The sequence below is a fragment of the Gobio gobio genome (genome assembly GCF_949357685.1).
Source record: "Gobio gobio genome assembly, chromosome: 16".
NCBI lineage: Eukaryota > Metazoa > Chordata > Actinopteri > Cypriniformes > Gobionidae > Gobio > Gobio gobio.
The window spans coordinates 46398232-46410993 of record NC_137109.1 but is presented as its reverse complement, the minus strand read 5'-3'; the positions used below and the strand labels follow the sequence as shown (position 1 = coordinate 46410993).

General features: G+C 39.3%; 1 protein-coding gene across 3 annotated transcripts in view; it reads left to right on the top strand.

Moving 5' to 3' along the window:
• The window catches only part of atg2a (autophagy related 2A), a 34469-nt gene that overhangs the window by 11089 nt on the left and 10618 nt on the right, over positions 1-12762 (top strand). For 2 of the 3 annotated variants that reach the window (XM_079839050.1, XM_079839052.1), the window contains exons 10-31: positions 1099-1174; positions 1269-1521; positions 2645-2786; positions 4160-4258; positions 4371-4538; positions 4661-4925; positions 5883-5970; positions 6101-6269; positions 6339-6481; positions 6616-6770; positions 7482-7636; positions 7784-7934; positions 8052-8236; positions 9317-9397; positions 9483-9589; positions 9677-9769; positions 9853-9923; positions 10014-10090; positions 10219-10389; positions 10468-10594; positions 11836-12062; positions 12422-12651. In XM_079839050.1, coding sequence (XP_079695176.1) covers positions 1099-1174; positions 1269-1521; positions 2645-2786; positions 4160-4258; positions 4371-4538; positions 4661-4925; positions 5883-5970; positions 6101-6269; positions 6339-6481; positions 6616-6770; positions 7482-7636; positions 7784-7934; positions 8052-8236; positions 9317-9397; positions 9483-9589; positions 9677-9769; positions 9853-9923; positions 10014-10090; positions 10219-10389; positions 10468-10594; positions 11836-12062; positions 12422-12651 — 3233 coding nt within the window. The remainder of the gene's footprint in view (positions 1-1098; positions 1175-1268; positions 1522-2644; positions 2787-4159; positions 4259-4370; positions 4539-4660; positions 4926-5882; positions 5971-6100; positions 6270-6338; positions 6482-6615; positions 6771-7481; positions 7637-7783; positions 7935-8051; positions 8237-9316; positions 9398-9482; positions 9590-9676; positions 9770-9852; positions 9924-10013; positions 10091-10218; positions 10390-10467; positions 10595-11835; positions 12063-12421; positions 12652-12762) is intronic. The other variant, XM_079839051.1, reaches the window with a different exon arrangement.

Below are 12762 nucleotides of genomic sequence, written 5' to 3'. Positions count from 1 at the left end.
TATACTAATTGTAATATAAATAATAAAAATATTAGAAGAAAAATGTTTTAAGTGGTCATTAATGGACCATACTTATTGCACAAATAGTATTTAGTAGCAAAAGATCTCCTCCAAATATTCAATAAATATTAAATATGAACTCAAATATAGGCTATTTATTTTAAAAATAGTTAAGGTGTATGGTCACATTTGACCACCAATGAGTATAAGTGTGAGGAATAAGGAATACCTGAGGGCTAAATACAAGAAAAACATTAACATTAATGTTAACAATGTTGCATCTCCACCACTCTCCATAATAAAACAGTACTGTAAATGTGCTTGACGTAATAATCGATGCACTCTGCTGTACTGTATTACCAAAACCTGCTGCAAACACCTGTATAGTGAAGCTGTTGTGTATCCGCGGATGTTCAAATGTATTGACTCCGCCACGAGATGACAGGCTGGCAGCAACAGGAATATGAGATCTGTACTTGAGCAACAGCGCAAACTCTTTCGGAATATTTTGATCTCATGATGAAAAGTAGAGACGATTGTAGACGAAAATGAAGAGATTTTATCTTCGTTTTCATTTTATGCAAAATATTTTAGCATTTTCGTCAACAATAATGCATGTTAATTTAGTCTTAGTCAGCATTTTTGGACGTTGGTGCAGTCTCGTCATCGTCTCGTCTTAGTCATGGAAAAAAAGGTTGTTGAAGGACATATTTAGTCTCGTCTCGTTTGACGTCTAATTGAGAGACTACATTTTCAAATTAATTTACGGCACCATTTATAAGTATAAATGGTGACCATATACAGTTCCCGTAGCTCAAAAAGTAGAGCTTGGCGCTAACAACACCAGGGTCATGGGTTTGATTCCCAGGGAATGTATGAACTTATAAACAGTATACCTTAGACAAGTCTCTGGTTAAAAGCGTCTGCCAAATGCGTAAATGTATAATATGCAGGATCTAAGATAACACACTTTCCCGTATACATTCAAATATTTATCTTAATATATTGATGTTGGTCAAGTCCATAGACCTGTTATGCATCATCTACCCATGTACGGTGTGTATGATTGGCTTGCTCTTCATGACATGTCTCTTACAGGGAATGCTCAACTGTCCTCGTCGTTATCCTGTACCAGGATCCTTATCTAGTTTGCCTCAATGTAGCAGACCTCCAAGTATGTATCTAAACCTGTTTTAAACAAGTTATATTAACTTTTTATCTTGCAATCTGTCAACAGTGTTTTCATTCGTCTTTTTTCCCCCCAATAGAACGGTCATCTCGAGGCGGCCAAACAGAGCCGTTGAAACCAGACTCGTTGCTTCGCCTCTCACTGGGTGGAGTCACCCTGACTCTGTTAGAGCAGGACCCGCCTCCTGGGCCAGATGGGCTCTCCTCATTGGCCGAGGTTTCACAGTTGTTTTTCCGTGAGCTTGCGTTCTTTAAAGACAGCATGTTTGGCGAGAGAGACTTCCAGAACCTGAGAGGAAGCTTTGCTAAAGCATGTGCCCACTCCCACATCAGGTACGGCAGGAATCAACTATTATGCTCACTGACTGCAAATTAGGGTGACCACCATCAAACAAACCAAATGTGGGACAATTACTAAGTTTGTGTGGGACAATGTGGGACATGTTACCAACACTAAAACAACCCGAAACTGTTGTATAATCTTAAAGTCCCAGTGAACTGGAAGTTGCAACTGATTTTATTTCAGTGCTGTAACGCATTTCCAAGCAAAACCGAATATTGAATAGAGGGCAGGGTTTCACTTCAGCGCTCCTCCTCTCCATCTCTCGCTCATAGCAGACTAACGGTTGGAGGGGAGTGGTTAAGGATATTCAAACCCAAGCCGTTGCATAGTCGTCATCGGAAAGGGAGCGCCATTCAAGACCGGATGTTACTTTTCAGATTTTGATTAAAGATTACCACGGCAAACAATTGTTTTATGTGTATTAACTTGCACGGATTAATTGTTCACCCTAAGACCTGTAATGTGGGCTAAAAAAGTAAATAAGATCGATTTTGATTTCATGAGGACTTTAAATTCAGCATCACTGAGCCCAAAGGCAGCAGGTATCATGCAGATAACTATTTTTGAAACAGTTCTGACCAAGTGCAACTAAAATCCAACTAAATAAATAATGAAACAAATAAAACATAAAACAACATGAAATTAGTTAATCTTATATATTAATTTATATACAGCACTATCCATTCGTTTTCTGACAGGGAACACATGGAACGAATCACAGCTCCACATTTTGATTGACAGCCGTCACAACCTACTAGTGACCGTGTTTAATCCTTTCTTTTCAACCATTGGATATGATTTAAAAAACGGCTGTTGTATTTGTGTAAGGTGGGATGTTACGTCTGACGAAGCGCTGTTAAATATAGGTGAAAAACGATGCCGCAAAAATAATAAATAAAATGCTTTTTTAAAAAGGCAAAAGAACGCATGCATGTTTTCTCAATATGATCATTAAAAACCAACAGACTGATGAAAATGCAGGACATTTTCTCAATATGCGACATGCGGGACAAGGGGTGAAAATGCTGTGCGGTACAACGCAAAGCGGGACAGGTGGTCACCCTACTGCATATGTATGTACACGCACTCCTTTTGACTCCCTCTGATCTTCAGGGTGACCGGTGCAGCAGTGCAACTAGCATGTGAGATGCGCAGTGCAGGGCGACACATCCGAGCCACGACCTCCGACCTCTCCTTCAGCAGGCTGGAACTGCTGGAGTGCCTGTGGGACTCGGGCAGTCCGCAGTACACAGAAGTAAACAGTTCATCTTCAGACTCTTACACCCAAATGCTATTATCTGTCAGACTTTCTGGGCTGGGTGAATGGTTCACATTTTATGTTTTTTGTCCTTTGAAGACCACTCATAAAATGTGTTTCTTTTACCAAAATCAGTCCTAATTTATTTGTTAGTTTTACTATTAAGTTCATCCCCCATCTTCCCAAACTTTTCATGAAAACTGCTTATAAACCAGTTGTTCTCGACTCGGCCCCTTGTGGTCCACTTTCCTGCCAACCCTAATTTAATCAAGGTTCAAGCTAAACTGCAGGAATGCAGATCTCGAGGGACAGAGTTGAGAAACCCTTCCTTTAAAGGCTCCCTGTGGTTTTCTGCCTAAGTAAAACATGTTGGATTTTTACCATTTCAGAAGAAATTAAGACAGCCATAAATATTATAATTGTAGTTGTACTGTAAATACAATTATTATTATAATATATTTTCTACAGTGAAATATTACAGTAGTTATTTCTTATTTTGTTTAATATTTGTATTTATTAGTAGTGGTAGTAATAATAATAACAACCATTAATAATAAGGGTAACACTTTATTTTAGGGTTCAGTTCTCACTATTAACTAGTTGCTTATTAGCATGGATATTACTAGGATAATGGCTGTTTATTAGTACAAAAACTATCTTACTAACTATTAATAAGCAGTAAATTAGGAGTTTATTGAGGCAAAAGTCATAGTGAATGTGTTTTCCATACTAAAGTGTTACAATAATAATAAATCTAATACATTAACTATAGTTAAAGAATTGAGCCTTATTAGAGTGTTACCATTTTTAATGACCATTTTCTGCCCTCTCTCTGACCCTTAAAATTATAATATGCTTCGAATTAAATAGCTGCAATTTGAAGACTACATGTAAAGGACTTGTGATTATGATTGGCTGGCCTCCACATACCGACCTAATGCTGAATACTGTTCGTGCTAATATTTGAACTCTTTCTTTACGTAAAGTGCTGGAAAGTCCTGTTTTTCATTATATGTCCTCGTGAAACACATTTGCTACATCATTTTGCAGAACATTTTGTTTCTTTCTTCTTCTTTTTTTAACCCTGTTGCACTCTGGTCTACAATCTGGATGGTCAAAAGTCAAACGGCCTTATTACCAGAAAATTGCCAGTTGTTCACCAGATTATTACAGTGGTGTAATGGTTTAATACAGTCACCTCAATAGCTTTGCCAACTGCTCGAGGATCATTTAAAACAGATGTGAATACAGTTTGAGTTATGACAAGTCAGACGGCCAAAAGCTTGCAAATCCCCTGCAGGAAACATCTTGCAGGCTGATGAAGGTTCTGGAAGAGTTCTTTTGAAATGCACGTATGTTTCTTCTCCCAGCTTTTGCAGTTCCAGTCAGCCGGTCTCTTCACGATGGGCACCACTGCCAGACCCTGTGCCCAGTTCCACCACAGTTTGTCTGAGAAGCACATGCGTAAGGTACTGCAGCTTGACAGAGTCTTGTGGCATTGACTTGTGAGAAGTGTTTTTGGCTTTTATATGTTCAATATAGGTCTAAATGAAACTGTTCTTGCTGTTTTCTATCGTGTAGAGTGGTAGCAGGCGGCGTGTGGTGCGCAGAGACAGCTCACTCCGGGTTGAGCTCGCAGAGCTCAGCTCTGAGTTGGACCTTGACATTCTGGGCCGACTGGAGGACATCTTGCAGGCCCTGACCCACTCTCCATCACCACCCCAAAGAAACACAGTGCATGCTGCAGAGGTCTCTAGATTAAAAAACAATAACCCCTTCCTCACCAAAAACGTGTTTTGGTTTATTTTTAAACCATTCACAATGAAAGTTGTTGTAATGTAGAGTTTACTCCTCTCTCTTTATCTCTGCAGTCTCATTTGTTGGAGCTCCACTCTTCTCTCCTGCTTCAGTCTCCTTATGCCGTGCTGAAGGTCCGTTTCCCCATCCCTGACCTTCGACCCCCGGGACTGAGGCGGCCCCAAAGCCAGCGCGCAGTGCGCAGCGAGATCTTGAGTCTGCAGATCTCTAATCTGGAGCTGAAGTCTCAGCAGGGGCCAGACATTGAGCAGGACGGCCCCTGCAACCCAGGGGCCAAACTTACCAAATTACTAGAGGCCTGTTTCAATGATCTGCACGGTAAAGCATCCAAAGATCAAAAGCAGCATTTATTCTTTTCAGTTATACACGCTACCGCTCAAAAGTTTGAAAGAAATTAATACTTTTATTCTGAAAGAACACATTAAATTGATCAAAAGTAACAGAAGACACTTTATAACGTTACAAACATTGATAATAATTAGAAATGTTTCTTGATCAGCAAATCAGCATATTAGAATGATTTCTGAAGAATCATGTGACACTGAAGACTGATGTAATGATGCTGATAATTTGCCATCACAGAAACTAATTACATTTATCAATGGATTAAAATAAAATAAAAAAGGTTTTAAATTGTAATAATATTTCACAATATTGCTGTATTTTTTATTAAATAAATGATGAGCATGGAACGTCTTTCAGAAACAACCCTCTAACCCTAAACTGACTTCTAAACTATATATATATATATATATATTCAGAATATAGTGTCTGTATCTCTTGCCTTAGCCCAGCGTTATATGCTGGACTAAATGTGTTGTTATTGTTGTTTTACAAGATGAAATTCAATTCCCATTTACAATTTTTTATAAATGTTGCTGGTCAGTGCACATTTTTCTAAAAGGAAAAAATATATAGTTAGTTTCTGTTAGATTTAGTTTCGGTTTTGCTCTTTTTAGATTCTTTCTACGGTCTAGTGTTGAGGATACAATGGTATTTTCTTTCTAAATTAATTTGTGTTGTGTGTGTGTGTGTGTGTGTGTGTGTGTGTGTGTGTGTGTGTGTGTGTGTGTGTGTGTGTGTGTGTGTGTGTGTGTGTGTGTGTGTGTGTGTGTGTGTGTGTGTGTGTGTGTGTGTGTGTGTGTGTGTGTGTGTGTGTGTGTGTGTGTGTGTGTGTGTGTGTGTGTGTGTGTGTGTGTGTGTGTGTGTGTGTGTGTGTGTGTGTGTGTGTGTGTGTGTGTGTGTGTGTGTGTGTGTGTGTGTGTGTGTGTGTAGGAGTGTTTGAGGGCTGGGAGGGAGAGGCATTTCCCTGTATCCGTGTGCAGAAGAGCCCAGATCCACTGAACCCTGATGGCATTCCCAGGTATGTTAGTGACTATATGTCTTTGAGATTATGCTTTGGGTAAAATACAATACAGTACAATATTATACAAATCTTTAGATAACAAATCTTAGTAAATCAATCTTAGCTCCCGTCTCTTTTCCACCTGTAGGATTCAGGTGCGAGTGAGTGAGGGAGCAGGCTCTGACGGTGTGGGTGTGTGTGAAGGGGTGAACAGGGATCTGGGGCTGGGCTCCATGTCTCTGGAGAACCCATGTGAACTACGAGAGAAGAACAGTTCTCCCTTCTCATCCAATCGCACCATGTTTGAGACGGAAGAGGTATGTCCGGTCTGCCTGTCTGTCTTTCTTTCATTCTTATACATCACTCATTCTCTGTCTCTTTCTCAGATGGTGATCCCAGCTGACCCAGAGGAGATGGAAGAATTTCAGTCTCAGTGTATATGTCAGTGTCAGTATGTGGTTGATATCACGTTTCCTGTAGCTTACATCCTTCTGCCAAGTAAAGAGGCTTTTCTAAGCATCTATAACAGGTATTGCTCAACACTCACAATTTTTAAAGCTTAATCTCTAAACATTGATTTCAAATACCCTCTTTAGCATAAATTAACATTTATATGATAATGTGTAATGTGATTTATACAAATTTGTAACTCTTTCTCCCCAGGATTAATAATGACCTGCTGATGTGGGAGCCCCCTCCACCTCCTCCGTCCCCTCCTCCTGCTCCTCCTTCTTCTTTTCAAAGTTCTCGTAGTCCCTCCCATCAGCAAAGACCTGAAGATGATGAATTTTACCTCTGTAAATCTGCCTTCAGGCTGGGTCAGTCATGATCATCTGTTTCATATTTCAAATTATGGAAATTTTGGCTCACGGTTATTTTTGTATTATTTAAATACTATTTGAATTTTATTTTTTATATTTTTGTTTACATTTTAATTTGTTGTACTTTTGTCATTTTTATTAGTTTTTAATGTTTCTATATAACTTCTATTATTTCAGTTTTAATTTTATTTCATTTCAACTTAAATTAATTGTCAAGGCAAGTTTTTTTTTTTTTTTACATTCAATATTTAGATTTTATTTTGTTTTAATAGTTTTAGTTAAAAAATAACACAGTTTTGGCCTGTGCTGTGTTGAAAATCCTTTACCTAATTTGATTTTCCTGGTCAAAAGTGACCAGCATCTGAAATTGCTGGTAAATCTCTCATTCATTATGCTATATTATCACATATTGTATTATTTCTGGAGCTGACTGATTGATCTGAGCTTATGCATCTCAGTGTTAACTCAAGCTTATTCACCTATGATAAAAAAAAAAAAACGAGGTGCATACGCTCAGATCAATGAGGTAACAACGTGGGGACATTTTTCTTTTTTAGTTTTTATACCCTGTGTGAGCAAAGTCTGTAGGTTTTAATCCAATGCGATAATAGTAACTAGCAGTTTTCAGGAAAAATGGGTTAAACACAACACTGAAACGCGACATGAGGGTTATAAATTGATTCCTAGTCTTTTCATTTATCATGCCAGAATCTGACTCTGAGGAAGATGAGCCTCACTTCTACTCAGCCAAGCAATCAAAAAGGAGGAAACACTCAGAGCCTCAGTCCAGCCACGCCCTCAGTCTGCTCTGTTTAACGGTGCTGATTGGCAAAGGTCGCCTTCAAGCCATGACCGATAGCAAGGTAAATTAACTGAAAAATTGCTTGATATAGGTGTAGCTTTGTCACAATAGCAACATTTCAGAAGCGGATACCAATACCAGTAAAAATGTAGCACTACCAATTCAATTCACATTTCACAAATCCAATTTTGTTACCATTCTCTTTAAGAACGAAGCTGGACGTAAATTGGACCTCTGTCATGGAGAACTCATTTTGGACTTGGAAGGGGGGAAGATTTTTAGTGTGACGCAACACCAGAACAATCCAAATCTCAACTTCCTGACCATAGAGAGCAAAAGAGTGGAGCTGTATCATAAAGGTGAGCTGTTAGATCACATCTAAACTCTTCCTGTAGTTTTTGCATGGCGAAAAAGGGATTACCGGTATCCTTTTCTGAATTGACAAATGATTTTTGCGTCTTTGGCTCTTTATACAGCGGAGGTGCCGGACTCCCCTATTCCTGTGAAACTGGAAATGCCCAGGTTCACTTGCCCAGGTCATCTGGACCCCACCATTTACCCCACAGAGGTGGGGGTGAGCAGCGTTGGTGGCCGAGAAACCGGCGTTCAAATGTTGTCGACTGCCATTCAAATCACTTTAGATCTTGAGAGGAATGTCAAGGTTAGTGCGTTATTTACGTTATCTGCATACATACAGCATACTTGCAAAATGTAAACTATATTATCACACAACTCTCAGTTGCTTAATAAGTCGTTAAAGGATTAGTTCACTTTTAGATACACTTTTGCTGATAATTTACTCAACCCCATGTCATCCAAGATATCCATCTCTTTCTTTCTGCAGTCGAAAAGAAATTAAGTTTTTTTGATGAAAACATTCAAGGATTTTTCCTCCATATAATGTACTTCAAAGGGCCCCAAACGGTTCGAGGTCCGAATGACAGTTTCAGTGCAGCTTCAAAGGGCTTTAAACGATACCAAACAATGAATAAGAGTCTTATCTAGCCAAACCATCAGTTTCTGCGAGAAACCGAGCAGTATTTATGCTATTATTTTACCTCTTATCAGACGAATGTGATCATCTCTGAGCTCAGCCATAACTTCCGCTAAGTGAGGTCAAAATACAAGCCTGGTCATAGATATATTGATCGTAGATGCCTCATTCTACTGATCCGTGCAAGCGCTAACGAGGCATCTACGTATACATCTATGACCAGGCTCGTATTTTGACCTCACTTAGCGGAAGTTATGGCGGAGCTCAGAGATGATCACGTTCGTCTTATAAGAGGTAAAATAATAGCATAAATACTGCTCGGTTTCTCGCAGAAACTGATCGTTTCGCTAGATAAGACCCTTATTCATCGTCTGGTATCGTTTGAAGCTGTACTGAAACTGTCATTTGGACCTTGAACCGTTTGGGGCCCATTGAAGACCATTATATGGAGAACAATCCTGGAATGTTTTCATCAAAAAACTGAATTTCTTTTCGACTGAAGAAAGAAAGAGATGGCCATCTTGGATGACATGGGGGTGAGTAATTTATCAGCAAAAGTTTATTTAAAAGTGAACTAATCCTTTAAGATATTATATGATTAACATTATGATTTTCTGTAAAGCTGCTTTGTATTGTGTACTGTGAAAGTTATTATTTAATTAAGCTTTTCACCTGTCACTTCTGTTAATAATAGGATGATTGTTGTTTGTTTCTCACCTATATGTATTTATCAAATTTTTTCTGTAGGAGTTTCTGGTCGCGCTGCGACTTCATGGTGCTACTTTACGACATCACATGGCGTTGACCAATCATAGCTGGCATGAGCAGGTGGCAACTAGATTAGATAAATACTTTAAATAGGCATGTGGATCTCTCAGGAACGTCTGGCTGATGTGTATAATTTTCTATCCAGATTGTTGATTTCCTTGATGTCATCGATGATGACATTTTAGGCTACACCGCACCTGCCGTCATCACAGTTCTTCACACACACCTGGCCACCTGTGCAGTGGACTACAGGTATTGTAGTAACTCTGAATGTTTGGGGAAGTCTGACAAATACCCGTTGTTCTTTCTGTCAACATTCTTTGTGTTTTCTCCCTCCAGGCCTCTTTATCTTCCTCTGCGAGTTTTGTTTACAGCCGAGTCCTTTTCTTTATCCAGTAACATCATTGTGGACACCGCAACCTTTCACCTCAGGTACTGGTTGACTGTAGTGTGGTCCTAAACGGTTGCACAGAGATTAATCGATTGGATCTAACCACTCTGAAATCTACTTTTAGGTTTATCTTAGATGACTCTGCATTGTACCTGTCTGATAAATGTGAAAGTGATACGGTGGATTTGAGGCGAGGTACAGAACAAGCATAGCTTTTAAAATCTGAATTTGCATTAATGCCTAAATGTGGGCTACCTCTAATCATATTGTGTTTGTCTGTCTCAGACTATGTCTGTGTGTTAGACATTGATTTGCTGGAACTGGCCATAACGACTTGGAAAGGAGCTGACTCGAGTAAACTGGTTCGTTTTAATGCTAACATTACTGGCTAAGTTGAAGACTTAAAAGCATTAGTGACTTACAGTGCATTTTTTTTGTCTAATATTAAAAGTGTTATTAACTTAGTATCTGTCTTTATGAATATTTCCAGACTCAGCCGCTGTTTGAGCTTCGTTGTTCTAATAATGTAGTTCACGTTCACACCTGTGCGGACTCGTGCGCTGCTCTAGTTAACATGCTGCAGTACCTGGTTTCCCAGGGGGATCTACACCCTCCCCCTCGCCACACATCCCCCACGGAGATCGCCGGACAGAAACTTCTGGTGAGATTTGTCTTTTAAAGCTGTACTACAGCTTCTTTTCCCCTGTTTGTATTCAACCCTAAAATGTCTGTCTTTTAGCTGTCAGAAAGTCCCGCATCCCTTCCGCCCTGTCCACCAGCAGAGACAGCAGAGATTAACCAATGCGACCTCACAGATGCCTTGATTGACACAGAGAGAATCTTACAGGAAGAGACGCAAGATTCTGGTGAGACTTTGGCAGTTGCTTATACAGGTCCAAGGCATATCTATAACCAGTGTTGGGGGTAACGCATTACATGTAACTTGAGTTACGTAATAATCATTACTTTTTCCAAGTAACTAGTAAAGTAACGCATTACTTTTAAAATTTACAACAAAATATCTGAGTTACTTTTTCAAAAAAGTAACGGAAGTTACTTTTTCACATTAATTTGACTGACAGCTCTCCTGCCCCCATGTTGAGAAAATTAAGTGCAGAGGCGTGTGTGTAAACATGATGGTTATTGTAGTTCCAGACTAAATGTGAGCATTTATTTATCTCACTTGCACAATAAAGATTCTGTACTCCTCAAAATGAATGAAATCAAAATGCAAAATCAGAGAACTATGCAAATCTCCAATAATTAAATGTTAAATAAAACAACTATTTTTATGCATAATCTACCTTTATATTTAATTTACCAATATCTTGCTGCTGACCTTTGATGATGAAAATTACTAGATTTTTTGTTTTTATTGGTAAAACTTTTTTCTCCTGCATCCTATTCTACCATTATCCAGAATGGCAGCACAGCAGAGCTGCGCCCTCTACTGTTCATGCGTGAATTTGCATGTTTACCTCAGCCTGGGGCTTATTATTTCTATTTTGGTATGAAAAGTTGCACAAAAATATAACTTTTTTGTTATAAACAAAAAAAAGCCCAGCCCAGGTGATCAAAAGTAACGTAACACATTACTTTTCTTAAAAAGTAACTCAATTAGTTACTTTTTAAGGGAGTACCGCAAAATTGTAATGCATTACTTTTCAAAGTAACTTTCCCCAACACTGTCTATAACAGAGCATGTAGAAATCAGTTTTCTAACTAATCTTTTATAGATTTGAAAATAGGTCATTTTAGATTATATTTAGACTAGTTTGTGGTCGTAAGATAGTAAACCGTAAAAACTGCAATATTATTACTATGTAAAATCACTGTTTTCTGTTGTAATATATTTAAAACGTTTAAATTTGCTCCATTCTTCAGTATAACATGATGCTCAAGAAACTTTACTAATTATTATCAATGTTGAAAACAGTTGTGCTGCTTCCTATTTTAATGGAAACTATTTTCAAAGAATCCTGAAAAATGCATTTAAAATGTCTTTTACTGTCACTTTTGATCAAATTAATTCATCCTTGCTGAATTAATGTATTCATTTCTTAACCTTGGAATGGTATTGATTATTCAATTCTGTGTATTTGACCAGCAGGTTCGCCTTCCATCCGGCGAGCCTCACCTGTCTCAGTCTATCTGTTCCCGGGAGAAGCCCCCAAGCTCCGCCCCTCTGTTCTAGAAGGGGAGGAGTCTGATATTGATGGACTGGTCACCACAGCTATGGAAGCTCAAGCAGATATGATGTCCGAGGAAGGCTCTGAGGGTTCCACCGACAATGATGATTTCTGCATCCTAGAGGCTCCTGGGATGGGCATCCCAGTATGTACCCTCAGTTTTAATGTTCTTTTCAGTTTAATTTAAGCACACAGGAAACATGGATGTAGGATTCACTCAGAAATTGCTAGTAAATTGAAGTTAATTTTTTTATTTTATTAGAAAGACTGAAATATTATTTTCTTGTTTTATTTACAACTTCGAAGAATATTTGCTTTCTGTATATTTCTTTCTTGTCTTTTTCCCTCTTGTAAAAGTTAATAAATTTTCTCCCTCTCCCTTTCTCTCTCTCTCTCTCTCTCTCTCTCTCTCTCTCTCTCTCTCTCTCTCTCTCGCTCTCGCTCTCGCTCTCGCTCTCTTGCTCTCTCTCTCGCGCTCTCTCGCTCTCTCTCTCTCTGTGACAGCCTAGAGATGGTGAGCCTGTGGTGACCGTGCTCTCCCAGGGTCCTATAAAGGTGCGGGATGGGTACTACTCTCGGCCACGGGGCAGTTCAGATCTGCTACGCGCCCCCGCCCGTTTCCCAGTGCCTCAGAACAGAGTGGTACTTCGAGAAGTGTCCGTCGTCTGGCACTTGTACGGTGGCAAAGACTTTGGTGGCAAACCCAGCTCAGCCCATACACCGCACAGCCATAAGTAAGTCCAGCAGAAGATCTGAGAAGAGAGAATTTTAGGGTGCTTGGTTCGATTGGCTGGTCCGTACCTGAGTTCGATTGCTCCCCCGTGCCCCCGCTGGATTGTGTTCAC